Here is a 27,300-nt window from a genome sequence, read left to right on the forward strand (position 1 = left end):
CACAAATAGGGAGTTTTCACCACCAGGCGTCGCTACACCCCTCAACAGGTGTGTGTTCGTGTGTGTGTGCGTGTGCTTGTTGCGTGAAATAGTAACAGTAGCGGTCGTTGTCGAAGAGCTGCAGCTTGTGCTGCCGCTTCTTTGTGTTTGATACAACGTTCGAGCTTCGAGTCTCCTCAGATCTCTCCTGGGAGTCGACTTCACGTTCTGACATCCCCCAAAAAGTTGACCAGAGACCGTTTTGAATGTCTCGTTTGTTCCACTTTGTCTCCTGCGTTGACTGATCTCGTCACTTGAATCTGAGCCGTGCAATCAGGTACGTGAACGCATCACTCCTACAATCTTTCATTTGTTTACGTTGATATTTGTCACTTTGTCCTCATTTGTCGTTTTTTGTCCTCATTTAACAAAACAAAACATTTTTTTCCCTTAGCTTAGAAGGACAAGTTGACAAAGTAAAAAACATTGTTTTCATATTTCTAGTTTTCTTTGTTTACCCCTTATCCATGTCTCATCGTGTGGCGTTCACGTGCGCCAAGGTTGTTTTCCAACTACCCACATTAACATTGGGATGTGGATGCTTCACAAATACCTTTCATGCCTAGTTGCATGGTCACCATGGCAACCGTCACCAGGACCTTGTTGCTAATCGCACTGGGCGTGGCTGAGACGAGGTCACGTGACCTCGAGGGGCAATTAACTGCACTGCACATAATTGAACTGCGATCCTCATTGTACCCAACGATATTACGCCCAACAATAAGGTGCAACGCTAAATTCAACAATATTTTTCATTAGCGGGACATCCATTTTGGTTTAGGAAGCGGCTAGCGTCGGACATTGGTGCACTTTCCCCAGGATGAAAGTTGAAATATTTGACTTGGTTTAAACATTAACTCATTCACTGCCAGGGGGAGGGTATCAGCACGAAGAACAGGAATTTCTATACAAGCACGCAAGCGTTAGCATTATAAAAGCTATTAAGTTAACATCAGCAGTAGCATTTTTTTTCAAGGCTAGCATAAACATTTTAGCAGTGGCGGACCGTCAAGGTTTGCAAAGTCTTATCTGCTGGCCTAAAAACATCTGAATCATGTACTGATGTTGTCTAATTCACTGCCAGACGTGCAAAAAAAAACGTGTCTACTCCAGTGCCAGGGTGGCAAGCATGAAAAAACAAGCATGTGTGTGTGTAAGATAGACGGATAGAGCGAGCGTGTACAGTATATATGTGGTTCACACGGGTGTGTATGTTAGCAGGTGGCGTTGCCGCCGAGAGAGATGACGTCCAACGTGAGTCAACCCACGGGATGCGGTCCGGAAGTGGCGTCCATCTACTTCAAGCTGTGCGACCTGGAGGCCGCTTGGGGTGTGGTTCTGGCGGCCTTGGCGTCGGCCGGCGCGGTCATCAGCCTGGTTCTGTTCATGGCGTTACTCGCCAACGTGCCCTTCGTGAGGGACCGCGACCGCAGGAACGGCGTGGCCTTGCACGCCATCTTCCTGGTGTGCACGGCCGGTCTCTTCGGATTGACGTTTGCTTTCATCGTGGGGAAGAACTTCGCCACCTGCGCGTCGCGCCGCTTCCTGTTTGGCGTTCTTTTCGCCGGTTGTTTCTCGTGCCTTTTGGTTCAAGCCGTGCGGCTCAACGCCCTCGCCAGGAGCAACCGCGCCCCCCGGGCGGTGAACTCGTGCCTGGTCGTATTGGCTCTGTGGTCGGTGGAGGTGCTCATCAATACCGAGTGGCTGATCATCACGGTGGTGCGCAACCCGCTGGCGTCGGACGACGTGACGGCGGCGGCGTCCTGTAACATCACCAACGCCGATTTCGCCATGGCGTTGATCTACGTGATGGCGTTGCTGGTTTCTGCCTTGGGGGCGAGTTTGGGCGTCATGGCGGGTAAACAGACGCAGTGGAAGACGGAGGGCGCCCTCATCATGGCGTCCACCCTCCTCTCCGCTGGGATCTGGGCGGCGTGGATCGCCATGTACGTCCACGGGAACCGAAGCCGGGGTGGCGGCGGGGCTCTGTGGGACGACCCCACGCTGGCCGTCGCCTTGGTAACCAACGCTTGGGTCTTCCTGACGCTTGTCACCGTCCCTCAAGTGTGTTGCTCGTCCGGGGATGGAGACCCTGACCTGGACTTTCGGGACAACGCCTACTCGGGCTCTGGCGTCAGCTACGAGAACATCCTCAAGGAGCAGAACTCTCGCAACGTCTTCACCGGCAACATCGATAACAAAGCCTTCGCCATGGACGACCTCGCACAAGGTTTAAGTGTGATTTATTTTTTATTTTTTTCTGACCTCAATCACTGCCAGACGTGCAAAAAAAACCTTTCTACTCCAGTGCCAGGGTTTTTGTCATTGTCACTTAAATTCCAGGACCCACAGAATATTGAGTTTAAGGACTACATAAACCTCCAATACTGCTTTATAAACTTTAGACTCTCTTCTTTCATCAGAAAAAGTTAATTCCTAAGTGATATGGGTCTGGAGTTATATGAGCATCAAATGAAGGCAACTGTCCAAAATACAAGGCTATACATACAGTAGATATTGGTTTATATAGCGTTTTAACAACAGCTGAAGCTGGAACAAAGCGCTAACATGGAAAAAGGGGAAATGGGAAGGGAAAAATATTGGGAAAAAAAGAGTTATATGAGCTTGAAACGGGGGCGGCTGTCCAAAATACAATGCAATATTGGTTGTTATAGAGCTTTAACAACAGCTGAAGCTGGAACAAAGCGCTGACATTGACAAAAAGCAAATTCTGTCCCCTTGTGGAAAAGAAATAAACATGGCCAAAGGCCATAGCCAGCGCTTTATTGGCACCCTAGCATGAAAAAACAAGCGTGTGTGTGCGTGTGAGTGAGATAGACAGATAGAGCAAGCGGGTACAGTATATATGTGGTTCACCCGGGTGTGTTTGTTTTGCATGCATGTTAGCAGGTTGCGTAGGAAGGGAGAAAACATTGGCAGAGGTCTGACCAGCACTTTATCAGAACCCCCCTGCAAAAATAAACCAAAACCAGAACAAATTCAGGAATGGCGCTCCACGTCACACTTCTATTCCCAAATAAATTTGGGAATGGCAGTGAATGAGTTAAAAACAAGAAAAAATGTCGACTGATGTGAATTTGGTGAGCTGACGTGAATGTTTAACATGGAAAATAATTGAGCTCAAAGTCAACAAAAAGGCTGTTTCAGTTTCATGTGCACTGTTAATGCCTAACCGGGTCCCCGAGCACCCCATCGCGTCCCTACGCTCACATCGCGTGTTGACATTGTCTCCTCGGTGACCAACCAAATACTGGAAGTGACACAGAAAGCAATAATGTCACTTTCCCCTCATTTAAACCTGTTCTTTTGACTGTCATTGTGCCATTGCAGACGCCAAGGTGGTGTCGCCGTATAGCGGCTACGTAGGTCAGCTAAGGAGTTGCGTATACCAGCCCACCGAACTGGCCCTCATCACTAAAGCCCGCGTGGCTTCTGTGAGTACGCTAATGTGACGCTTACGGGATTCATCCTTGTCTCCGATGCTAACCGCTCGCCCCTCCGGTTAGCAGAACCCTGCGGAAGGGTCCTACGATTCCTCCATTCCCAGGGCGTCAACCCACACCGCAGTCGAGAGCGGAGACGTGTACGTCACAGATGCGACGGACGCAACCAACGTGGCTTACGGGAATGGAAACAATGTAAGTTGAGTGTGTCTATTTGTGCATACCGTATTTTCCGGTGTGTATGGCGCACCGGAGTATAAGGCGCACTCCCAATCAATGATTTATTTTCATTTTTTGCCCCATATATAAGGCGCACTATAAGGCGCACCTTCAATGAATGGAAAACATCAAAATAATAATCATAGTACTAATAGTAGTACTACTACTACTACTAAAAATAATAATAATAATAACACATTTCATTTATAAGTGCCTTTCAAAACTCTCAAGGTCACTTTACAGTCACAGGATACGTTTACTGTGGGTGAGCAGCGGCAGCCACACGCGCCACCGTTCACTCAACCCGGAAGTAAATAGATAGAAACCTAGCTAGCCAGCTAGTAGATAGCTAATAAATAGCCAACAGATATTCCTTTTTTGAAGAAAATTGCGGCTTTTGGGTGCGCCTTATACACCGGACAATACGGTACATATCGCTTTTTGTGTTTCCTGTCTGATCTTCTTCCTGATTTGATTTTTTTGATATGTTTTTTTTTCTCACTTTTGTGTCCCAACAGGCCAAAAACAGGACGTCTGAGTGGTGATGTCGGCAGAACACGAAACTCTGCTACACAACATGGAACTGAATTAGGCTAACGTCACGCTATGAAATTTCAACATTGCGCGATAGATTAGACATGCCTTGTGACCGAAGATATGTAAATATGTTTGAATGCTTCCACACTGAAACACATATGTGTATGTGAAATTATATCGAATTGAACTTGGGACCATGTCCTTACTTTGCTACTTGTTTTCATTTATTTCCTTGCAAAATAAAAGCACCTTTGCTCATTTCCTGTCATGCCAAAGTACAGTTTTTAAACAGGGCTAGTCAGCGATTCTTTGAGGTCTTTGCAAGAGGTTGGCACAACAATGTTGTCTTTGTGCTCTTGGGACAAAGACGGCGCTGTGAGAAAAACCTTGACGAGGACACCTGAGCGCCACATCTGCTCACGCACGGCAGCCAAGCGCACAAACTAGCACACGCATCACAACCTGGTGGGTGTATAGCATTAGCGGGCCGTGCACGTAATTCCTAGGCCTTCAGTAGTGCTATGTCCGAATCACTCCACAGCTGCGAGTGTGGTGTGATATACTACACGTCCACTAGAGGGTGCTGTTGGCCAGGAAATAACTTGTGACTTGAAGAAACTTTAGAAATCCTGTCATTAAACTTCATTTTTTGACTATGAACATGTGGATTTATGATAACCTCATATAATTGCAATATTATTTGCTATTTTTGCTGGCTTCGGAGCTACCCAACCTTTCTTAGAGATGTCCATCTATTCTTGGCTCCCTCTCCGTTCTGTCTCACCCTCTCGTGGCTGTCTTAATTCTGTCGTCAGGCGGCATTTCCATGGATGTGGCTTGCAAACACAGGGGCCCCCTTGGGACACCACCGGAAGGCAAACACTAAAACGTAGGCTCACGGGGGTGTGTTGTGTGGTGTCAGGGTGTGGTAGGTGTTGCCAACCTCACGGCTTTACTTTAACACATAAAGATACTGATATATAGACTATATAGTAGAGTGCAACAATACTTGTGGGTATATATTCCTTATCCTCTGCAATAAACTTCCAAAATGGCAGAAGGTTCATACAGTACAGTACAATAACAGATTTGCATTTAAGTAAATGGGCCCCGATTTATGAAAGTGCCTTTTTTGATTACTTTAGTGTATTTTACACTTGTGGTCACGTTTTGGGTGCTTTTTGCGATGGAAAAGGTGCGTTTTGTCAATAAAACCTGGTAAACAACGATACACCGTGTGCTGGTCACGACTGGAAATAGTAGTTTCTGATTGGTTAAAATTACCCCCTTTTGAGCTAGCAGCCAATCAACGCTTTTGTTTACAAGGGATTACTTCCGGGGCAATGAGAAGCCCTTCACTTCTGCGATTATGAAATCAAGGCTAGTTTGTCTTTTTATCCACTTGAAAAGAAAAGTTTGAAGAGCATTGAATACAATTTCTTCTCCCAAACAGACTTTAGTTGGACTAGCGATGGTTTATTTGGTTGTGAACGTGGTGAGGTCTTCTGCGTCTTTCCGAAAGGTTAGTAGATTGGTTAGTTTGAGCAAAACGCGTTTGTTGTGATCCACGTCCATGAATACAGTACTTGTAATAATCAGGATCTGATATTATTGTACTATTGTATCATGGTGGGTGATTACCACAACAAGGCGGTAGATACCAAACACTGAATAAGTATTTCACCGCAGCAGTTGCATCTCTAATGTATATCTAGCTACACACATATTTCATTTAGAAACGCATTTCAAAACTCTCAAGGACACTTTAAAGTCACAGGATACGTTTTTCTATTGGATATTCAAAACTGTTTTTCTTCTTGTGTTATGAGAGAAAAAAAACATGTCCACCTTCTTGTTTTCCAGCTGTGTGTGACATCATGGACGAGCGTTCTGCTCAACCAGATCGCCCGCAACCACTGCATCAAGGCGGGTCCACCGCCTGCACCCGCGACCCTTTCAGAGAGTGGCGGCGAAACCGGCGCTCCTCCCGCACCCCCTACGCACTGCTGTATGAGCGGCTGTCACAACTGCGTGTGGATCGAGCACGCCGAGCAGCTCCTGGCCTACTACAACGACGGTGGCGAGCGGGCACTGGCCGCCATTGAGGAGAACGTACTGGACGACAACCTGAAGACCTTCTTGAAGATGGAGATTCGACTTCTCAAAAAGACGTGACCCTGGTGAGCTTGGACTTGTCGACAATTAATCTAGTCACCATTATGTCAATGGTGATCCAAATAAGGATTCATTTGAAATGTTTACAGACTCCTGTGACATCTAATTAATGCCTATTTGCATGTGTGCAGAACATCCTAGAATGGAGTTCCCTCAAGCAGAACGGTTTGGAACCTCTCGAGGCACGGAACACAACTCGGAAACAGCCGAGTACAATTTAAGATGATATAAGCAACTGCTCGTCATCAAATCTGTTTGCACTTTGAAATCTGTATTTATTCTAGTTGTGAATACAACGCGCACATATTTATTGCATTTGTGTTGCCAATTAAATTGTGCCAGATTAATCTTGTCGTGGTGGTGTTGTTGACAGTAGGTCGCCATGACAATGTGAAACCGTGGCCGGATTATCCTGCCGTGATGGAAAATGACAGATTAGTGACATCATCATTCGGGACACGTGCGGGGGGGTTACGGTAGGTCACCCCGTTATCTATCCCACCATCCAACTCTCCATCGATGACATCACATGAGGCGTGTCCGCGGTAATCCTGGCTGTACATGTATAAAAGCGATGTGTCGCTGCCATCCGCTTCATCTGCCGTCATTTCATACGACTTGGTCACCCAAGCAAAGCAGCACGTGAGTAGAATGCCTTTAAATTTAATATCATGGAGGTCCCGACAGCCTCGCGCTGGCTTTTGGGGCGACTTGCACACGAGTTGTATAGCTAGCTAGCTAGCTAGATAAATAGATAGATTTATAAAAAAAAATTGTATACTCTAGCATTTTTTCCATTCTGTAAATATACTTGGACATCTCATCAATGCTGCACGTTTTATCTGGAAGCATTTTTTTCATGTGATTGACGGTTTTAACTTTTATGGTTGACATATTTCCGTTTTTTTTTGTTTTTGTCGTCTTAAGACTATTATTGTTGTGCAGTTGTCATTGAGAGATGTGACGCTTAAGAGCGTGAGTGTGTGATCAGCACCTTGTGCGGCATCATCGCTAACCAGATTAAAAACAGATTAGTAAAGTGATCCCAGAATTAGGATTAAGTAGTATTGTATCAGGGTCACAATGATGGAACATTGTGTCGATGGTCACCTGCGAGCCCAACACGTATATCCTGGTGTGTATATTTTCCACAGAAAAAGCATCACCGCGTGCGGACACTGACCAAGGCAGCAAAAATGAATCTGGAGGCACCCAAACCCGAGATCAAGTCGGCCACGAGGGTCAGCGGCGGCCCCGCCACCCCACGCAAGGGCCCCCCCAAATTCAAGCAGAGGCAGACTCGACAGTTCAAGAGCAAGCCCCCCAAGAAGGGGGTGCAGGGGTGCGTCACAAGTAGCAATTCCCAACAAGCATAGTCACAAAAAAAATCATAATCAATCATAATTATTGACTGTCGTCAACATTATCATATTGGTTCATTTTTTTTTTTGCCTCTTGCATCCAGGTTCGGTGATGATATCCCGGGAATGGAGGGCTTAGGAACTGGTGAGTCCTTCGACACACATGCTAAACTCATAAATGTTGAGACTCCTTTTTTGGGTTGTCTACGCAATTATCTTAGAAATGACGAAAAAGTACATTTCTGTACATGTCATCTGTGTGTGTGTATATATATATTGATGTGTGCTTTGTGAATGTGTGTGTTTTAGACATTACTGTCATTTGCCCGTGGGAGGCCTTCAATCATCTGGAGCTGCACGAGTTGGCCCAGTATGGAATCATCTGAGCTCCAGAAACACACACACAGACAAAATAAATAAAATTTAAAAAAAAAATGGAAATTGTGTTTTTTTTTTCATTCTGTGGTTTTGACTCAGCAGATGCTTATCCTTAAAATGTAATCTCATATGAACAAAGTATAAATTACAAAAGTAAAATTCAAATGTCCATATATTATTGTTAATGAGGATGGTTGAGATTCAAGAATACAGGTATATTTGTAAAATAAAATAACTATTTTATATATCATTGTAATAATTTGTATAGTAATGTAAAAATATATAATAATTTTACATATACTTTTGTAAAATTTGTTGGCCAAATCAATAGGAATATTTTGTGATTGTTTTGAGAGATCAAATAATTCATGCAAATTTCCCCATTGTGGGATGATTAAAGGTTGTCTGATTCTGATAACAATTCAGTTGATTTAAATCATAAAATTGATACATGATCAGAATCAGAATCATCGGTATTTTATTGTTATCATTTGATCTCGATAGAGTAAAAAAAATCTATTATACTGTACTGCGTGTGGGATTAGCGGAACCATTTCATGAACATGTTTCCAGGAGAGGTTGTTTCGAAAGCGGACTCGTTGCTCCCGCATCGGACACTATTGTTGGTTACACCTGTTGTGGTATGGAGTTTTGTTGACAAACACCGTGAAAGCTCGTTCGTTCGTCAAATTGTATCTGCGGACGACACAATTTAGTATCCTGCGAGGGGAGCACCATGGCAGAAACTATCGTAAGTAGAAACCAAAAATAAGTGAACACTAAAAGTTAGGTTCGGGGCCTCCTGAGCTCAGCCGAGGCGAAGGCGAGCTAACCCGGTTAGCTTGTAGCAGTTAGCAGCTAACACCTAACAGCAACTGGTTGTTATGATGAGGCAGCACAATTAGCTTGTTAGCCGGCTAACGTGACGACCCATTCAAAGTGGACGGGCCTAGCCGGCTAACCGGCTAAAGGCAGCTCCAATGATGACAATGTTGCTTTTGACTCATCACCACTAACATTACTTTGGAGTTTGGACAGTGTTTGGCAAAAAAGGGAAACAAATATCTCAAATACCCGATAATTATTTGTCGAAAGGGTGCCAATGTTAGAAAGTTGCTTTGTGTTGAATTTTATTGAATGAACCTCAATGAACTCGTCAAAGAAGTGACCACATTTTTTGTTTTGCACTGTCATCGCTGCCGTGTCACATTAGCAGATTACTGTGAAAATATGTTTTGTAACAAGTTCTCTTTTGTTGATTTTTTGGGGGGGGTCTAGATCATCCGTGTTCAATCCCCAGAAGGGATGAAGAAAATTCCTTCGACGAAGCGGGAGACTGCTGCTGCCTTTTTAAAAAAGGTACTATTCATTTGTAATATTTGCTTTTCAAAGGAGATTCTTTTCATCTGGATGACTACATTTACATATTATAATGTTTATCTGCTTCAAGTCGCTGATCACATTAGTCTACATGCCTTGACAACTTGGATGCCTTTTTAACTTGATGTCACAATATGACAAAAATAAATAACAATCTTTGCTTAGCATTGTATGCAAAAAAGGTTCAGAAAAAAAGTCGCATATTGTCAAAAGGAACGAGTTGAAATTGTGTGTGTGCGATGTTTGCAGGTGGCCAAAGAGTTTGGCTTCAACTCCAACCACTTCTCCGTTTACCTGAATCGCAACAAAACCGGCGAAATCCTCTCGCAGAACAAAAGCCTCGGCCTGCTGAAGATTAAGTGAGCAACGGCGGACGTAAAATTCGGAAGGACAGGAAGTGATGTGACTAAGACTTTTTTTTTTTCACCGTCTGGGTAGGCACGGCGACATGCTCTTTTTGTTCCCCTCGGGCTCTCCGGGCTCCTCCTCGTCGTCATCGTCCGCCGAGGTGATGGACACGGCCGCCCCGCACTCGTCCTCGTCGTTGCCGTCCACTGCTTCCTCGTCCTTCCTGATGCCCCGCCTGCAGTCGGCACCCCAGATCCAGGAGGATGACATCGATCAGTTTCTGACCAAACAGGACGGCAAGATCTACAGGAACCGAGACGCGCAGCTGTGAGGGGGATACACACGTTGTAGCTTATATTAACATACGACAAAATGACTAGCTGAGTTTTTTTTGTTGTACTGATCAAAGCGTTACATTTTGTCTAAATGAAAACGCTCAACTCACTCAAGTTGTCCTCTCTGGCCGCAGATGTCGCCATGGCGCCTTGGGCAAGTGTGTGCACTGTGTGCCGTTAGAGGTCAGAACAAACGTCTGCTTCATATGATCTTTCCTCCTCCACCTCGTTCGTAAATTAGTTTTTCTTTCCTCCTCCCGCAACATCTTGTCTCTCTCCCCCTTGGCAGCCTTTTGACGAAGACTACCTGAACCACCTGGACCCGCCCGTCAAGCACATGTCGTTCCATGCGTACCTGCGAAAGTTGACCGGAGGAGCTGACAAGTGAGCCTTTCGCTCTATTCGTTGCACTCTCTTTATCGTATAAAAAATATATGTAGATATACAGGTAACATCCAACTTACGACCGAGTTCAGTTCCGACCAAACAGTCGTAAGTCGAAATCCATTCAAAATGTTGAATCATGGTCGCAAGTACGGGTGGTTGTAAGTCAAGCCGGTCGTAAGTCGGATGTTACCTGTAATAATAATAATAATAATAATAATAATAATAATAATCCATTTCATTTCTAAGCGCCTTTCAAAACTCTCAAGGTGACTTTATAGTCACGGGATAAGTTTTTCTGTGGGTGAGCAGCGGCAGCCACACGCACCAGCGTTCACTCACCCCGGAAGTTACTCAAATAGATAGAAAGCTAGCTAGCTAGCTAATAGCTAGCTAGCTAGCTATATAGCTAATAGATATACAGATAGATAGCTTGCTAGCCAGATAGAAAGCTAGCTAACCAGCCAGCTAGATAGCCAGCTAGATAGCTACCGAGCCAGCTATATAGCTAGCTAGCCAGCTAATAAATAATAATAATAATACAGTGGTACCTTAGTTTTTTACCACAATCCGTTCCAGAAACCTGTTAAAAAAACACGATGTGTTTGAAAACCGAAACAGCACTTCCCATTATAATCGATGTCAAAATTTTTAATCCGTTGCAAGTCTAGAAAACAACTTTTTCAAACCGGGGCATAAAAAACCCGATTTTTTTTTGGAAAACCAAATTGGATCAGAACCAAGACGTACGAAAACCGAGGTTTGACTGTATATCTGAATGTATCATCTGGTCTTGCAGGGGGAAGTTTGCCGCCCTGGAGAATATCAGCTGTAAGATCAAGTCGGGCTGCGAGGGTCACCCTCCCTGGCCGGAGGGCATCTGCACCAAGTGCCAGCCCAGCGCCATCACGCTCAACAGACAGGTGGGCGCAAGGACCTCGCGGGGTCGTAGCGAATTTGGGCTTTTGAATCGACGACGTTTCTTTATGTCCGGCAGAAATACCGACACGTGGACAACATCATGTTTGAGAACCACACCATCGCCGACCGCTTCCTGGACTTCTGGCGCAAAACGGGCAGCCAGAGGGTTGGCTACTTATTCGGCAGGTACACGGAGCACAAAGACATCCCGCTGGGCATCCGCGCCGAGGTAGCCGCCATCTACGAACCCCCGCAGGTGCCCGCCAAACCCGCCTTCTTCATCTCTTGCTCTCACTCTGTCGTCATGGAGAAATGAGGGACTATCGTTGAACATCATTTTTTGAAAAGTGCACCTGTGCTACGGTTTGGTTCAGAACGCCACTCAGAACAATCTGGAGCTGCTGGAGGACCCCAAAGCCGCGGCGGTGGACGAGATCGCCGCCAAGCTGGGCCTTCGGAAGGTGGGTTGCCTCTTGAACGCTCGCCGTACGTTTTTTTCGCCCCGTGTCAAACGCTTGAATTGTTTCGGCAGTTGGGCTGGATTTTCTCTGACCTGCTCTCCGAGGACACCAGGATCGGGACTGTCCGCTTTACCAGAAACCAGGTAGGGTGTGTCAAGTACAGGTAATATCCGACTTACGACCACGACCTCCAGACCTTATTTTTACAAATTTAATTCTACGCCTGGCACCACAACGCGCTAGCAGGCCGGCAACGCCTACACCAATTTTGGCCAGCCAGCCAGCATCTCACTCTCACATAGCAATCGACCGTATGATGGCACCAGAGGGGGGAGAGAGTTTGCCAGTCATTTAGCCTACGAGTCTCTATTCAACATTTTGAATGTATTTCGACTTACCACCATCTTGACTTACGACCGTTTGGTCGGAAAGGAACTCGGTCGTTAGTCGGATGTTACCTGAACAATGATACCTCGGTTTACGAACACTTTGGCTTAAGACAACATCAAAGAGACAGGCAGACGACAGAGAGAGAGAGAGTGAGAAAATGGATAGAAAACAGTGAAATTTGGACTCGTTTCAACTTTGTTGTTCAAAGGCAGAGTGTAGACTGCAATGTTAAAATATCCCATAAATCAGGCTTAGCAAATAACCCGTACAAGCCATCCGTACACTTGATGCAAAAAGCTATCAACCCAGCTAAACCGAACACAATTGATGAGGAACTAGGTAAAATTATCGCAGTGAAAGCACCTACAGGGGATCATTCCTCAAGATGGTGAACATTGCCTTCCTCATCAAGCGTTTAATTCTGATGAAAGTGGCCACTCCATTCCATCAAGCCATCAACGACCATCACAACGGTAAATAAAATGACTTTATTCTACAGTACAGTTTATTTATTTAATTATAATACCATAGCATATTTATTATACATGAAATAAGATATATTTTGTGTAGTTTTAAGGCTTAGAAAATTATGTTTTATGGGGACCGGGGAATGGATTATTCTCATTTTACTGGTTTCCTATGGGAAATTAATTTTTGGGATACACACTTTTTTCCGCACACACTCTGTCTGGGTACCAATTAAGTTCGTAAGCCAAGGTATCACTGTATTTTATTTTATTTTTTCACCTCTCCGATCTGATTCCCTTGGCAACAGGACTCTCACTTCCTGAGTGCGGAGGAGTGCATCACGGCGGGCTACTTCCAAAACCAACATTCCAACCCCTGCAAACTATCTCGAGACGGACAATTTGGCTCCAAATTTGTGACGGTGGTCGCCACAGGTGAGATCCACGCTTTTGAAATGGCCGCCGCGTCCCGCTGAGGATATTTGCGACCGGTTCTCAGGCGGACCGGACAACCAGGTGCATTTTGAGGGCTACCAAGTGTCCAATCAATGTATGGCTCTGGTGAGGGACGAGTGCTTGCTACCCTGTAAGGACGCCCCCGAGCTGGGCTACGCCAAAGAGTCCAGTCCCGAGCAGTACGTCCCGGACGTCTTCTTCAAGGTAACGTTCGTCTTGTCTTTTTTTGTTTTTGTGAAAGCGGCAGTCAAGGTGGCGTTTGTGTCAACAGGATAAAGACAAGTTTGGGAATGATGTGACCTTCCTGGCACGCCCTCTTCCCGTGGAGTATCTGATCATTGATGTGAGTTCCTTCGAGCCTCCATTTTGAGTTGTCATCGTCGCCCTGGTGCTCCTTCAAGTTCTCCGCTTTCCTTCTCAGATCACCACCACCTTCCCCAAGGACCCCCAGTTCACCTTCAGCTCCACTCAGCGCTTCCCCATCGAGAACCGAGAAATCCTCGGAGAGACGCAAGTCAGTGGCGAGACGCCATCTTTTGCTTGGAGGATCGACTTCCGACACATCGACTCCCAATTTTTCTCCTCAGGACTTCCACAGCCTGGCCACGTATTTGTCGCAGTGCGCCTCCACGTCCTTCCTGGACATCGTGTCCGACTTCCATTTGCTCCTCTTCCTGGTCACCAATGATGTCATGCCTCTGAGGGTGAGTTCGCCACCAGGATCTGCTAGCGAGGGTCGTCTGTGACCCCTGCCGCCATTTTGCAGGACAGTATCGGCCTCCTGCTGGACGCCGTCAAGACATCCGACGGGGACCTCGCTGAGACCTGGAAGAAGTCTGAGCAGTGGGCCACCATTGAGCAGCTTTGCGGTATTTGCCAGCATCTCTCAATATATAACCGATATTGATTAGTAGATGACATAAATGACCATTTTGTTTCATTCATTGATGAATCTGATTCAAACAAAATGGTGGGTGAGGTGAATTTCTCTCCCATCATCCCAAAACAAACATTGATGTAAATTGATGTTGCCAGGGTTTTTGTCATTATCACTCCAATTGCAGGACCCGCAGAATATTAAGTTTTAGGACAACATAAACATTTCATGCAGCATAAGAAATCTTAGACTTTAGTCTTTCATCAGAACAAAAATGAGTTAATTCCTAAATAATAATAATGATAATAATAATAATACATTTCATTTTACATTCAGTGTATTAGCTAACTAACTATCTAGCTAGCTAGCTATTAGCTATAGAGCTATCTAGGTGTCTAGCTATCTAGCTAGCTATCTGTTGGCTATCTATTAGCTATCTACTAGCTGCCTAGCGAGGTTTCTATCTATTTACTTCCGGGTTGAGCGAACGCTGGTGCGTGTGGCTGCCACTGCTCACCCACAGAAAACTTATTTTGTGACTGTAAAGTGACCTTGAGAGTTTTGAAAGGCGCTTAGAAATGAAATGTATTATTATTATTATTATTATTAATCCCCCCCCCCCCCCGCCCCACAGGTACGGTAGGGGGTCAACCGTCATCTTCGGTGGGCTTCGACAGCATGGTCGACCCGTCCGCACCTCCGTCCTCGTCCGCCATGTGGTCTTGCTTGCACTGCACTTTCATGAACCAGCCCGGGACGGAGCACTGTGAAATGTGCAGGCTGCCCCGCACTTAAAACGCCCCCACAGACCCCGCTCGGAGCCCTCGCTATTGCTTTCCAACGAAAGATCTCAGGCCCTTCTGCTGTCAATATTGAGCGCTCGGATTGGTTTGGACTGCTCAACTGGTGCTCAGCCATGTTTTTTTGGGTGGGGGGGTTGGGGGTGATTTTTGTTTGACCCCCATAACGAAATTTGACAGGGCGCAAGAACCCAACATGGTGCCTTGAGATACATTTTGAATCTGGAAAACATGTTTGTCAATTATATTGATTGGAAACGCCCCCCCACCCACACACGAAATACATATAAAAACACAAAAAAATACAGATATTTGCCAGGATAAAATTCAGATGTTTAATTGCAATAAAGACCAAAGATGTCAATAACCGACACTAAGAGCATTTGATTGATTGACAAGAATTCTACTTTCACTACAAATTGGCAAATGTAGTGTTGATTTTTCAACTTAAGAATATTTGATTAAATTAATATTTGTCATTAAAAAAAACAACAATCTCAAAAACATGCAAATTGAAGCACTGCTCGTTTTTTTTTTAAGTACATCGTGGGAAGTCAGTCGCATTCACGTGAGAAGATTTGCAGCATTTTTCCAAACCATTCAGGCAAGAACTTTATGGATTACATACTCGGAGTTAGTGATGGGTCTGTTTTGGCGTATTTATGCATTTTTTCCGAGTCGCATTGTGATTCCGTTTATTTTTTATTTTTAAGTGGAGACTTTTCTTTTTTGGTTGAGGTTGAGTGTGGGCGTGTGAATTGTTGAGTGATGATTTGAAAGTCCTGTTAAGTGGCCGACTTTTGGCGGCATTGGCTGAGCAAACCTCCTCTTGATGTGACTTGTATTTGAAGGAATAAAAACCAAGAATTCAAAATTGATGACTTATTGTACATGGTCGTTTTTTTTTCAGTTTAAAAATGCATTACTATAGATGGTCGTTTTTTTTCAGGCCAAAAACGCCTTACTATACATGGTCGTTTTTTTGGGGATAAAAACGACTTAGTTTACATGGTTGATTTTTTTTTTCGGGCTAAAAATGCCCTACTATAATTGCTAAGTTTTTGGGGTGTAAAAATGCCTGACTATACATGGTAGTTTTTCTAGGCCTAAAAACCCCTTACTATACATGGTCGTTTATTTCGGGCAAAAATGCCTTCTGATACATGGTCTTTTTTTTCCGTGACAAAAACGCCTTACTATACATCGTCGTATTTTTGGGATAAAAACGCCTTAGTTTACATGGTTGTTTTTTTCGGGCTAAAAATGCTTTACTATAATTGGTCAGTTTTTTGGGGATGAAAAAACACCTTACTATACATGATAGTTTTTTTGGCCTAAAAGCACTTTACTATACTTGGTCGTTTATTTCGGGCAAAAATGCCTTACTATACATGGTTGTTTTTTGGGGAGAACAACGCCTTAGTTTAACATTCTTGCTTTTTTTCTGGCTAAAAATGCCTTACTATAATTGGTCAGTTTTGTGGGATAAAAACGCCTTACTATATATTGTCGTTTTTTCGGGGTGTTGAATTATATCCAAAAACACAACTTGGAACTGAAAACTTACCATTTGGAATTTATATTAATCGGCATAAACCACAGGTGTCAAAGTCAAGGCCCGCGGGCCAAATCCGGCCCGCCACATCATTTTTTTCGGCCCACGAAAGCAAATCAAACTTGTGAAATTCCATGATGCTTGCTAAAATCCGAACCAAAATGTCATATTTTTGGATGTAAACCACAATAACAGCAGTGACGTGCAGTCAGTGGAGGCAGGTGAGGCATTCATGGAAAGCTGTCATGGAAATATCAAATGAAAAAATAAATTAAACAGTTAGATGTATTTAGTGATTTGTACTTTAAAGTTCTTGTCCATTTAACTTCACCGTTTTAGGATTTTTTTCAAAATCGCTAAATTTACTGTTCAAATACTAAGTAGAGATGAGCGGTGACGTCATTGATGACGTCAGTGCCTCACCAGCCATGAACCTCACCGCACGTCACTGAATAACAGTCATTATTCTTGACTTCAGATTTGAAAACTAGTTATTCATTAATTTTGTGTGTGCTCTATATGTAATATGTGGAGGGGATTAAACATTGTAATGGCTTCCCCAAATTCATAACGGCCCTCGAGAGGAATCCATGACTACAATGTGGCCCGCGGCAAAAAATGACTGACACACCTGGCATAAACCATGTCAGTCCTCTTGACTATTGGCCAAAGTTCGCTGCAAAACTTAGCTGCAATAGTTGAGTGGTCTAAAACTTTGGTTGCGACCCGGAAGTCTCTGGTTCGATTCCTTCTGTCACTTGCACATGTGTGCATAAATTTAGCATATCAGACAGGACTCGAACAGGAGTCACCTGGACGACAAGTTTAGTCTTAGACCATTCGACCAACTCGGATCTGAAAATCTACAAGTCGGAAGTTATATTTCTTAGCATATACCATGTTAGTGCTCGTGACTACCGATAAAAATTCATAAAAAAATTTGTCTGCGATAGTCGCGTGGTCAAAAACTTTGGCTGCGGTTCAGGCGACCCTGGTTCGATCCCTGCGCTCACCTGCACATGTATACATAAATCCAGGTGAGCAGAAAAGGGGAGTCGAACACGAGTCACCTGAACCGCAAGTATAGTCTTAAACCACGAGACTGACTGGTATTTGAAAACACACGTTTTGGATGTTATATTTGTCCATAGATTCAATACCAAGGAAAAGTGGTAACACTATGTGGACTAGTGAAATGTGACTTTCAGGGCGGAAGTTGTCAGCGCACTTGGCTTAGTGGTAAAAGCCATGCGTTGCGGTCCGTGTGGACCGCGTTCGAATTTAACCAGGAGCGCTCATATTTAACTCACTTTTAATGTCCTACTCTTTCTACAGGTCTTTTTTTTTGCTTCTTTTTTTTAATTAATCACGTGACGATTGACGTAATCAACGAAAACGTATTTAAACTGCGACAAATTGAACAGTCGTCCTCTTTCCCTCCAAGATGACGGCCGACTGCACCTCCACAGCACCGCCTGCAAGACGACCTCAAGGTATGACAAAGTGCACGTTTTAACTTTCTTTTTTTGGTCTTGCAATTGCTCGTTTTTGCAACTTTTAACATTTTTAATCCTTTTCAGTCTTTTCAACTCTTCCACGGTAAGTCACCTGCAATATTAAATGTTTGACTGAACTAACACTCGTTTTGCAATTTTCTTTCTTTTTCAGCGTGCATAGAAGCTAAGGTGCTCGCGTTTGACAAACGGAACGTTTAAGGTTTCTTTTTGGACTTTTTATCGATCAATTTTAACATTATTTCACGTTTTCGCGCTTTTGAAACTCTTGCACGGTAAGTCGCCTGCACGTTTAAACGACATAATGTTCGATTGAACTAACTCGTTTTTCGATTTTTTTTTCTTTTTCAGCGTGCACTAAAGGTAAGTCACTCGCGCTTTCTAAACGCGGCGTTTTTGATTCTTTTCAGTCCAACTTTTTCTAATTTAACATTCCTTCGCGTTTTCAGGCTGTTAAACGCTACAAAAGGTAAGTCGCCTGCTATTTCAATGGCACCATGTTCGTTATTTTTTCTCCTTTTCAGTGTACAGAAAAGGTAAGCGTTTGCCAGCGTTTTTATTTCTCCATTTTAGACGAGATTCTGCTCTTAATGTGTTGTAATTGTGTCATTTCTTTCCACAGGCCTGGCAACTCCAAAAAGGCTATTGGTGACTATTTTATTTTTGGGGGGAAGGAGCGCTGTTTAAACGGCTTACCATAGTTTAAGTTGCTAACTATTTTTTTCTTTTTCAGGCCACCCGTTATGCTGCAGTCCACTGACGACGACGACGGACGTGTCTGGCTCCCCCATTCGCTCTGTCACTGGTGAGACAAAAACACTTCTACGCATACATCTCCTAAATCATGTTTTAATTTCATTTCAGGACACGAGGAGGAGGTACAGGCGGCTTCGGTCGGTGACGTTCTCCTGGACAAAACTGGAGGAAGGTAACAACATGGGGAAATGACGAGTATTCACGCTTACTGACATCCTTTTTGTGTGTGTGTGTGTGTGTGTGTGCAGGTGAAGCGGCATCTTGACTTGATCCAGAGGGGGTCGGTGTGGAGTCTGCTGGGTTTGAAAAAACGCACAAAAAGGCACAAGTGAACATTTTGTAACATATTTCTCTCTTACAGGTTCCCCCAAAGCTGCACCGGGACACGTTTCTCAAGACGGTCTAAAATGTAGATTGAACATTCTGTGTACTTACACACTCGGTTGGTTTTTCTTTCTGCTCAGGCGGTGACAAAGGATCTCCGGGCTCTTCACAACTGCAATCGGCACCAACTCGGAAGACCGGAAAGACTTTTTTCGCCAGTCTTGTTTCTGTTTTTTGAGATGAGCCAATGTTGCTGTTGAAATCTTTCAAGTTGACCCACATTAAAATAAACTGAATGAAAAGCTTGACTGGTGCATTGCATACCTCATTTTTTCCCCTCCTTTCCAACTAGGTGGATTGCCAACGTTGGTGCTGGAAAGTGAAATCTCCAGACGGTCGAGAGGCAGGCCTCAAGTTGCTGTTTTTCCTTCTGGACAAAAAAAAGCAAGAGGAAGATATGAATTATTTGAATTCACTCTTACAGGCATCCTTTTTGTGCGCAGGTGTAACGGCCTCCTCACCTCATCCAGAGCTGCCTGGTGAACAAGATGGCGAACGGGGCCGTTGCAGTGTGATCACGTTGCAAAACAAAATGGCTGACAAAATTCACGTCAGCCATTTTGTTTTGCAGGTTCCCCCAAAGTTTTTTAAGTGTCTCTTGGTCATGGTCAAATGTAATTTTTAGGGTAACATTTCCCATCCTGTGCATTTTGACTCCTTTCTGCTTACGTCCACAATGTGGCGCAAAAGCATCTATTGGCCCTGGAGAGCCTCAATCGGCAAAACCCAGTGGACAGGCTGAAGTCCAGGATCCTTTTCATCCAGTGACGCTGCAGGTGGTTGAGCGAACATGGCGCCACGATTGTCGTTTTAGATGAACCAAGATGCAAAAGACCTTTTTTTTTCTTTTTTTTTCTCCCCCTTTTTAGACTACAGAGAAGCTTCCGGTCAAAGTGCCACGCTGGACTCTGCACCCCCGTCACCAAGATGGCGCAACTGCCGGGTAAAGTAAATTTGGACATTGCAAGTGAGATATTTCAAGTGTACCGAAGTTCAAATGACATTTCCACCATGCAACTTAACTGTTTTTCTTCAAGGTCCGATGAAGTCCCACGTCCTCGTCCTCACTGGTGGGTCTCATCTTGTCTCAAAATTGCTGCATCGGAAATGCTCTTGAAGCCAGTTGATGTCCATTTTTTTTCCAGGTCCACTTGAACAGGCAGCGAGTCGTTTGACGCCACCGGCTTGAAGAGGCTCAGACGAGCGATGTGGCGTCAACCTCCCTGATGGTGAGTTTGCTCACAACTGACCATGTCTTTTCGTTTCAGGTCTGCTGACTTCACCAAAAGCAGAAGGCTGAAATGGCATCACACTTTGAGGAGAGGTTTTTTTTTTTAACTTATTTTTTTTTTTTTAGTTTCTGCTGGTGGTTGACCCAACATGGCGCCATGATCATTGTTTCAGATGAGCCAAGATGCAAACAAACTTTTTTTCTTCCCCCTTTTTGACTGCAGAGAAGCCACTTGAACAGGCAGAGAGTCGTTTGACGCCATCGGCTTGAAGAGCGACGTCGCGTCAACCTCCCTGATGGTGAGTTTGCTCACAACTGACAATGTCTTTTCGTTTCAGGTCTGCTGCCACGGGCTGACTTCACCAAAAGCAGAAGGCTGAAATGGCATCACACTTTTAGGTGAGTGTTTTTTAAACACTATTTCTTTTTTTTTTTTTTTAACTTTTTTTAAAATATTTTTTTAATTTTTTTTTTCTTACTTTGAAGGTCTTTGTCTGCACGAGAAGTGGACTTGCCTCTAACTCCTGGATGTCTTTCCCCTTGGATCAACACACCCGTCCCACGATCGTCCGACCATCCGACCGACCACTTTGCCGCCCGGCAACAAGCAGACTGCCATCCAACATTGTAATTTTTCTTCTTCTTTGTGATTGTTTACTCTGCAAAATAAAGCTTGATTAAAACACTTTAACTCTCAACTTCATTCTTAAACACATTACAGCTTTTAAAAATAAACATAAAAAAAAAAAAAATCAAATAATTTTCTAAATTATTTTCAAAAAAAAATTTTCAAAATTTTTTTTTTTTTCAAAAATTTTTTTTTTCAAAATTTTTTTTTCAAAAATTTTAAAAAAAAATTTTTTTTTTTTCAAAAATTTTTTTTTCAAAATTTTTTTTTTCAAAATTTTTTTTTTTAAATTTTTTTTTCAGGGCAAAAATCTGAAAAAGTGGGCGTGGCCTGTCTGGAATGGACGCTACTGATTGGCTGATAGCTGTGAAAGTGGGCGGAGCATTATGAAAGCGGGCTCTGATAGGTGGAAAGGTAGGCGGGTCTATGTAAATGAGGTCCCTCCTGATTGGTTGGCATGAATTAAGGCGTGGCTATGTAAATTCTGACCAATCAGAGCGGAGTATCATTTTGGGACTTAGAAAAATTGTAAAAGTGGGCGTGGTTATGCAAATGAGGCGGTTTTGATTGGATATGCAAATGACGCCCTCGACTGTGATTGGTGGTTTGGGAATTGGGCGGAGTTTGGGGCGGGGTTTGGGGCGGGCATTGCAGCATTTTTCAAAATTTTTCTAAGTCCCACTCGTTTCTTCAAAATTTTTCTAAGTCCCACCTGAGATTCAATGTTAGAGGTGCACTTAAGTCACTTTTGACAGTAATCTCACTGTTTCGGTGGCATTTAAGTGCAGCATTTTTCACAAATATTCTAAATCCCACCTAAGATTCAAGGTTAGAGGTGCACTTTGGTCACTTTTGACAGTAATTTCACTGTTTCGGTGGCTTTTAAATGCAGCATTTTTCAAAAATATTCTAAATCCCACCTAAGATTCAAGGTTAGAGGTGCACTTTAGTCACTTTTGACAGTCATCTCACTGTTTCCATGGGTTTAACATGCAGAATTTTTTTATTTTTTTTCTAAGTAACACCTAAAATTCAAGGTTAGAGGTGCACGTTCGTTACTCCAGACAGTGATTACACTGTTCCGGTGGCTTTCACATGACTTTTGCATTGAAGCATTTTCAATTTTTTTTCAAAGTCCTACTCGCTTCTTCAAAAATTCAAAAAGTCCTCCCTGAGATTCAAGGTTAGAGGTGCACTTTAGTCACTCTTGACAGTCATTTCACTGTTGCACTGGGTATAACATGCAGTATTTTTCAAAAATGTTCCGAGTCCCATCTAATATTCAAGGTCAGAGGTGCACGTTCGCTACTCCAGACAGTGATTACACTGTTCTGGTGGCTTTCACATGGCCTGTGCATTGAAGCATTTCTAAAAATTTCTAAGTCCCACTCAAATCTTCAGGTCAGAGGTGCACTTCAATCACTCTCGACAGTCTCGTCACTGTTGCCATGGGTTTAACATGCAGCATTTTTCAAATTTTCTTCTAAGTCCCACCTAAGATTCAAGGTTAGAGGTGCACTTCAATCACTCTCGACAGTCATATCACTGTTTCTAAGGTTTAACATGACGTGTGCATTGAAGCATTTCCAAAATTTGTCTAAGTCCCACCTGAGATTCAAGGTTAGAGTCACTCTCGACAGTCATATCACTGTTGCCATGGGTTTAACATGCAGCTTTTTCAAAAAATTTCTAAGTCCCACCTAAGATTCAAGGTTAGAGGTGCACTCTTGTCACTCCAGACAGTGGTTACACTGTTCTAGTGGCTTTCACATGGCCTATGCATTGAAGCATTTTCAATTTTTTTTCAAAGTCCTACTCGCTTCTTCAAAAATTCAAAAAGTCCTACCTGAGATTCAAGGTTAGAGGTGCACTTCAGTCACTCTCGACAGTCATATCACTGTTGCCATGGGTTTAACATGCAGCTTTTTCAAAAAAATTCTAAGTCCCACCTAAGATTCAATGTTAGAGGTTCACTTTTGTCACTCCAGAGAGTCATATTACTGTTTCGGTGGCTTTCACATGAGCTGTGCATTGAAGCATTTTAAAACATTTTCTAAGTCCCACCTGTGATTCAAGGTTAGAGGTGCACTTCAATCACTCTTGACAGTCATGTCACTTGTTTCCAAGGGTTTAACATGCAGAAATTTTCTAAGTCCCACTCGTTTCTTCAGAATTTTTCTAAGTCCCACCTAAGAGTCAATGTTAGAGGTGCACTTTCGTTACTCCAGACAGTGATTACACTGTTCTGGTGGCTTTCACATGACCTATGCATTGAAACATTTTCAAAATGATTCTAAGTCCCACTCGTTTCTTCAATTTTTTTCTAAGTCCCACCTGAGATTCAAGGTTAGAGGTGCACTTCAGTGACTCTCGACAGTCATATCACTGTTGCGATGGATTTAACATGCAGCATTTTTCAATTGTATTCTAAGTCCAACCTGAGATTCAAGGTTAGAGGTGTACTTTTGTCACTCCAGATAGTGATTACACTGTTCTAGTGGCTTTCACATGGCCTATGCACTGAAGCATTTTCATTTTTTTTTCTAAGTCCCACTCACTTCTTCTATTTTTTTAATAAGTCCCACCTGAGATTCAAGGTTGGAGGTTCACTTCAGTCACTATCGACAGTCATATTACTGTTGCAATGGGTTTAACATGCAGCATTTTTCAAAAATTTTCTAAGTCCCACCTGAGACTCAAGGTCAGAGGTGCACTCTTGTCACTCCAGACAGTGGTTACACTGTTCTAGTGGCTTTCACATGGCCTGTGCATTGAAGCATTTTCAAATTATTTCTAAGTCCCACTCGCTTCTTCAAAAATTTTCTAAGTCCCACCTGAGATTCAAGGTTAGAGGTGCACTTCAGTCACTCTCGACAGTCATATCACTGTTGCGATGGATTTAACATGCAGCATTTTTCAATTGTATTCTAAGTCCAACCTGAGATTCAAGATTAGAGGTGCACTTTAGTCACTCCAGACAGTGGTTACACTGTTCTAGTGGCTTTCACATGGCCTGTGCATTGAAGCATTTTCATTTTTTTTTCTAAGTCCCACTCGCTTCTTCAAAAAATTTCTAAGTCCCACCTAAGATTCAAGGTTAGAGGTGCACTTCAGTCACTCTCGACAGTCATATCACTGTTGCCATGGGTTTAACATGCAGCTTTTTAAAAAAAAAATTCAAAAAAGTCCAACCTGGGATTCAAGGTTAGGGGTGTACTTTTGTCACTCCAGACAGTGGTTACACTGTTCCGGTGGCTTTCACATGACCTGTGCACTGAAGCATTTCCAATTTTTTTCTAAGTCCCACTCGCTTCTTCAAAAATTGTCTAAGTCCCACCTGAGATTCAAGGTTGGAGGTTCACCTCAGTCACTCTCGACGGTCATATTACTGTTGCAATGGGTTTAACATGCAGCTTTTTCAAACATTTTCTAAGTCCCACCTAAGATTCAAGATGAGAGGTACACTTTTGTCACTCCAGACAGTGGTTACACTGTTCCGGTGGCTTTCACATGACCTGTGCAGTGAAGCATTTTCAAACATTTTCTAAGTCCCAATCACTTTTTCAAAAATTTTCTAAGTACCATCTGAGATTCAAGGTCAGACGTGCATTTCCGTCACTCTCGACAGTCATATCACTGTTGCCATGGGTTTAACATGACTTGTGCATTGCAGCTTTTTCAAAAATGTTCCAAGTCCCACTCGTTTTGTCAATTTTTTTTCAAAGACCCACCTGAGTCTCAAGGGCATAGGTGCCCTTTCGTCACTCCAAACTGTCCTTTCACTGCCCCCGTGGCGTTCACATTGCAGTAAGTCCCTCACGATAACGCATGAAAGGCTGAGTGAGTTGAGGATGGATTTAGTCATATAAAGGCAGAGACTGGAATTTAAGTTGAACCATTTTTATTGAACAGAAAAGCTAACATGACAACATGAAAGCATTTTACCAATATCAACGTTCAAGTGGCACAAACACAAACACCAAGCCCGAGATGGGGGCTTGCGCTTGATCAGCTCATGTGCGATGTCACTGACGTCTCATGACACACCAAGGCAAACATGAGCACGTCCGACTTCTCCCACTTAACAAAGTGCCAGTGCTCCACAACAACATGATCACACCCTTCTGATAGTTTTTAAATGACAATGAAGTGGCCCAAGTTCGTCATATGTGTATGTGCGCATATATAGGTTAGATATTGAGATACATAGAAAGAGATATAGAGAGAGATATACAGAGAGATAGAAAGAGATAAAAAGAGATAGAAAGTGAGATACATGGACAGATAGATAGAACGATAGATAAATACAGATAGACAGATAGATGCACACAGACACATTTTTAAACAAACTTGGTCCACCTCAATGATAAAAACATGCCAGAAGTGCATGATAATGGCCGAGTTGTCACTGTTGTGCAGTGCACATAGCACAAGTTTAAGTCGAGAGATTTAAACAGCTTCTTCCCCCAAGCCATTAACTCTTTGAACTCTTCAACAGTAGCCAAAATGGAACTGTATAGTGCCACTTAGCAGTTTTTTTGACGACGATACTAGTGCAGCGTGTTCTACCGGAAACAAATTCCTTGTGTGTTCTACATACTTGGCAATAAAGATGATTCTGATTCTGACAGAGAGAGAGAGAGAGAGAGAGAGAGAGAGAGAGAGAGAGAGAGAGAGAGAGAGAGAGAGAGAGAGAGAGAGAGAGAGAGAGAGAGAGAGAGAGAGAGAGAGAGAGAGAGAGAGAGAGAGACGATCACACTCATCTTCATCTTGTGGTGCAACACGACATGAGCTCTTGAAGCACACCTCACCACTCAGTGCTCACTCACATGTGTCCAAATGCAGGTTGGCCTCCCTTCCGCATGCCCTCCGAGTCTGCCAGCTGTGACCTTTGGCCCAGGAGCATCTTCGATCTGATCAAGTGGGGGGAGAAAAAACAAAGTGGTAAGTCACATGTGTTTGTTTTTCATTTGAATAGTTTTTCATGATGTTGCTGACTAACGTTCACACATCTAAAGTACAATGAGCAACCACTTTTCAATCAAAAACTGCTAAACTATTCTTCAGAGTTGAGCAGGCGAGACGTTTGCTATTCTATCGAACGAAGAGCTCGTATTGTATATTTCGTTGGTGAAAGAAGTCAGGGGTGAATAATTTAGAGACTTAGATGCCCTCACGTGGATCGTATCTTTGTTGTGGAAAACATGCAAAACAACAACATTCGAGTGAAACGCTGATTGATTGACAGGTAGGGGCGACTCGTGGACGTGCCGAATAACTGGCGCAACGTATTGTAATCGTGCTCCTAAATTCCATGCATGAACACGATCACGGATAAATTACAAATAGTCAGTTTAAAAAGTTAAAATAACTCACCGAGGACTTGGCTTGTTGACAGCGGAAGTAGTTGCTCTTTGAAGCGGATGTGGGACGGTCCGTTCTTGTGCGGCTTCTTCCTCGGCGGATTGGATACAACAGCAAATGTCGCCCTCTACTGGCCAAGACTCCACAAAGCCATTTGGCAAGAAACTTCCCTTGTGGCTACAAAACAAGCAACTCTGTGAGCTGAAAGGCAACATTAGTCAAACTACTCACCACTTGATGACAATACTTTGCTCTTACGTGAAATGAAACTGGCACATACTCACGCTCATCATTCCACTCAGGCTCTGTCGCGGACTCCTCGTTCTCGGGTCCTCTCTTCTCCCCGTGACGTCCTGATCACCCCGACTCGCCCAGCCCCCAAACATGCAAATCACAAGCACCGGACGTTAAACTACATTTGATTAGTTAAATGCGTATGTAAAAAATAGATACATTAACAGGTGGCGCTGTTCCCTGTTGTCCGTCTCGCTTGGCGCGGAGTTTGTTGTTTTTGGTTTTTTTTTGGGGGGGGTCAACAGGTGGCGCTGTTCCCTGTTGTCCGTCTCGCTTGGCGCGGTGTTTGTTTTTTTTTTGGGGGGGGGAGGGGGCTCAACAGGTGGCGCTGTTCCCTGTTGTCTTTTTTTTCCCCTCCGTGAGCCGTCACCTTATCGTGGTGGAGGGGTTTGCGTGTCCCAATGATCCCAGGAGCTAAGTTGTCTTGGGCTTTATGACCCTGGCAAACAGCTTCTAGGTGAGGGACCAGACTAAGAACGGCTCTATAGACTTTTTATGCTGGATAAGATAAATCGATGAAAAGATTTCTTCATCCGTTTTCTGTACATCTTTGAAGGTGTCGGATGTTTCACTTCTCATCCA

The 27,300-nt window shown here is 43.6% G+C and overlaps 4 protein-coding genes and 2 long non-coding RNA genes across 22 annotated transcripts; 5 read left to right on the forward strand and 1 right to left on the reverse strand.

Moving 5' to 3' along the window:
* Positions 1-64: 64 nt before the first annotated feature.
* Positions 65-4,519, forward strand: gprc5c (G protein-coupled receptor, class C, group 5, member C). Of its 3 annotated transcripts, none has more exons than XM_089015408.1 (5): positions 65-316; positions 1,258-2,269; positions 3,391-3,494; positions 3,567-3,698; positions 4,241-4,519. In XM_089015408.1, exons 2-5 carry the CDS (start codon positions 1,282-1,284, stop codon positions 4,265-4,267), a joined length of 1,251 nt encoding a protein of 416 aa, XP_088871534.1. In that variant the 5' UTR covers positions 65-316; positions 1,258-1,281; the 3' UTR covers positions 4,268-4,519. The 3 variants fall into 3 exon arrangements, with proteins under 3 accessions (XP_088871534.1, XP_088871535.1, XP_088871536.1); XM_089015409.1 differs by having other exon boundaries at positions 1,261-2,269; XM_089015410.1 differs by having other exon boundaries at positions 72-316; positions 3,570-3,698.
* Positions 4,520-5,596: 1,077 nt separating this feature from the next.
* oxld1 (oxidoreductase-like domain containing 1) lies at positions 5,597-7,076 on the forward strand. Its single transcript, XM_089015300.1, has 3 exons — positions 5,597-5,781; positions 6,123-6,439; positions 6,566-7,076. Exons 1-2 carry the CDS (start codon positions 5,731-5,733, stop codon positions 6,432-6,434), a joined length of 363 nt encoding a protein of 120 aa, XP_088871426.1. The 5' UTR covers positions 5,597-5,730; the 3' UTR covers positions 6,435-6,439; positions 6,566-7,076.
* pde6gb (phosphodiesterase 6G, cGMP-specific, rod, gamma, paralog b) lies at positions 6,938-8,230 on the forward strand. Its single transcript, XM_089015299.1, has 4 exons — positions 6,938-7,076; positions 7,589-7,776; positions 7,900-7,940; positions 8,105-8,230. The coding sequence occupies exons 1-4, from the start codon at positions 6,996-6,998 to the stop codon at positions 8,179-8,181; spliced, it is 387 nt and encodes a 128-aa protein (XP_088871425.1). The 5' UTR covers positions 6,938-6,995; the 3' UTR covers positions 8,182-8,230.
* Positions 8,231-8,783: 553 nt separating this feature from the next.
* nploc4 (NPL4 homolog, ubiquitin recognition factor) lies at positions 8,784-15,870 on the forward strand. Its single transcript, XM_089016118.1, has 17 exons — positions 8,784-8,924; positions 9,452-9,532; positions 9,803-9,912; positions 9,992-10,228; positions 10,371-10,419; positions 10,526-10,620; positions 11,420-11,543; positions 11,618-11,797; positions 11,916-12,002; positions 12,074-12,145; positions 13,168-13,294; positions 13,359-13,519; positions 13,587-13,658; positions 13,737-13,829; positions 13,903-14,019; positions 14,082-14,184; positions 14,827-15,870. Exons 1-17 carry the CDS (start codon positions 8,910-8,912, stop codon positions 14,985-14,987), a joined length of 1,884 nt encoding a protein of 627 aa, XP_088872244.1. The 5' UTR covers positions 8,784-8,909; the 3' UTR covers positions 14,988-15,870.
* A 1,952-nt stretch (positions 15,871-17,822) lies between these two features.
* LOC148887558 (uncharacterized) lies at positions 17,823-22,213 on the forward strand. 12 transcript variants are annotated; one of them, XR_016117662.1, is made up of 11 exons: positions 17,823-18,040; positions 18,128-18,146; positions 18,216-18,424; positions 18,511-18,709; positions 18,795-19,977; positions 20,071-20,168; positions 20,239-20,271; positions 20,347-20,430; positions 20,771-20,831; positions 20,919-21,059; positions 21,363-22,213. It is a non-coding gene; the product is annotated as an uncharacterized LOC148887558 (long non-coding RNA). The 12 variants fall into 12 exon arrangements; XR_016117654.1 differs by having other exon boundaries at positions 20,656-20,831; positions 21,363-22,212; XR_016117660.1 differs by having other exon boundaries at positions 18,795-18,866; positions 18,926-18,989; positions 19,066-19,977; positions 20,239-20,831; positions 21,363-22,212.
* On the reverse strand, positions 18,965-26,829 carry LOC148887559 (uncharacterized). Of its 4 annotated transcripts, none has more exons than XR_016117664.1 (9): positions 26,709-26,829; positions 26,437-26,601; positions 25,890-25,973; positions 20,912-21,091; positions 20,225-20,808; positions 19,663-20,137; positions 19,466-19,571; positions 19,253-19,368; positions 18,965-19,110 (listed from the first exon to the last, which is right to left on the reverse strand). It is a non-coding gene; the product is annotated as an uncharacterized LOC148887559 (long non-coding RNA). The 4 variants fall into 4 exon arrangements; XR_016117665.1 differs by having other exon boundaries at positions 18,969-19,113; positions 20,948-21,091; XR_016117663.1 differs by having other exon boundaries at positions 18,969-19,113.
* Positions 26,830-27,300: the final 471 nt, after the last annotated feature.

This window comes from Hippocampus bargibanti, linkage group LG15 (assembly GCF_051943395.1).
Source record: "Hippocampus bargibanti isolate YZ-2025 linkage group LG15, ASM5194339v1, whole genome shotgun sequence".
NCBI lineage: Eukaryota > Metazoa > Chordata > Actinopteri > Syngnathiformes > Syngnathidae > Hippocampus > Hippocampus bargibanti.

Coding starts and splice junctions, on each gene's coding strand:
- pde6gb (XM_089015299.1), top strand. CDS start 6,996: ATGTATAAAAGCGATGTGTCGCTGCCATCCGCTTCATCTGCCGTCATT. Junction 7,077..7,588: donor TCACCCAAGCAAAGCAGCAC/GTGAGTAGAATG, acceptor TATTTTCCACAG/AAAAAGCATCACCGCGTGCG. Junction 7,941..8,104: donor AATGGAGGGCTTAGGAACTG/GTGAGTCCTTCG, acceptor TGTGTGTTTTAG/ACATTACTGTCATTTGCCCG.
- gprc5c (XM_089015408.1), top strand. CDS start 1,282: ATGACGTCCAACGTGAGTCAACCCACGGGATGCGGTCCGGAAGTGGCG. Junction 2,270..3,390: donor CATGGACGACCTCGCACAAG/GTTTAAGTGTGA, acceptor GTGCCATTGCAG/ACGCCAAGGTGGTGTCGCCG. Junction 3,495..3,566: donor CTAAAGCCCGCGTGGCTTCT/GTGAGTACGCTA, acceptor CCCTCCGGTTAG/CAGAACCCTGCGGAAGGGTC.
- oxld1 (XM_089015300.1), top strand. CDS start 5,731: ATGGTTTATTTGGTTGTGAACGTGGTGAGGTCTTCTGCGTCTTTCCGA. Junction 5,782..6,122: donor CTTCTGCGTCTTTCCGAAAG/GTTAGTAGATTG, acceptor CTTGTTTTCCAG/CTGTGTGTGACATCATGGAC.
- nploc4 (XM_089016118.1), top strand. Junction 12,146..13,167: donor TCCGCTTTACCAGAAACCAG/GTAGGGTGTGTC, acceptor CCTTGGCAACAG/GACTCTCACTTCCTGAGTGC. Junction 14,020..14,081: donor ATGATGTCATGCCTCTGAGG/GTGAGTTCGCCA, acceptor GCCATTTTGCAG/GACAGTATCGGCCTCCTGCT.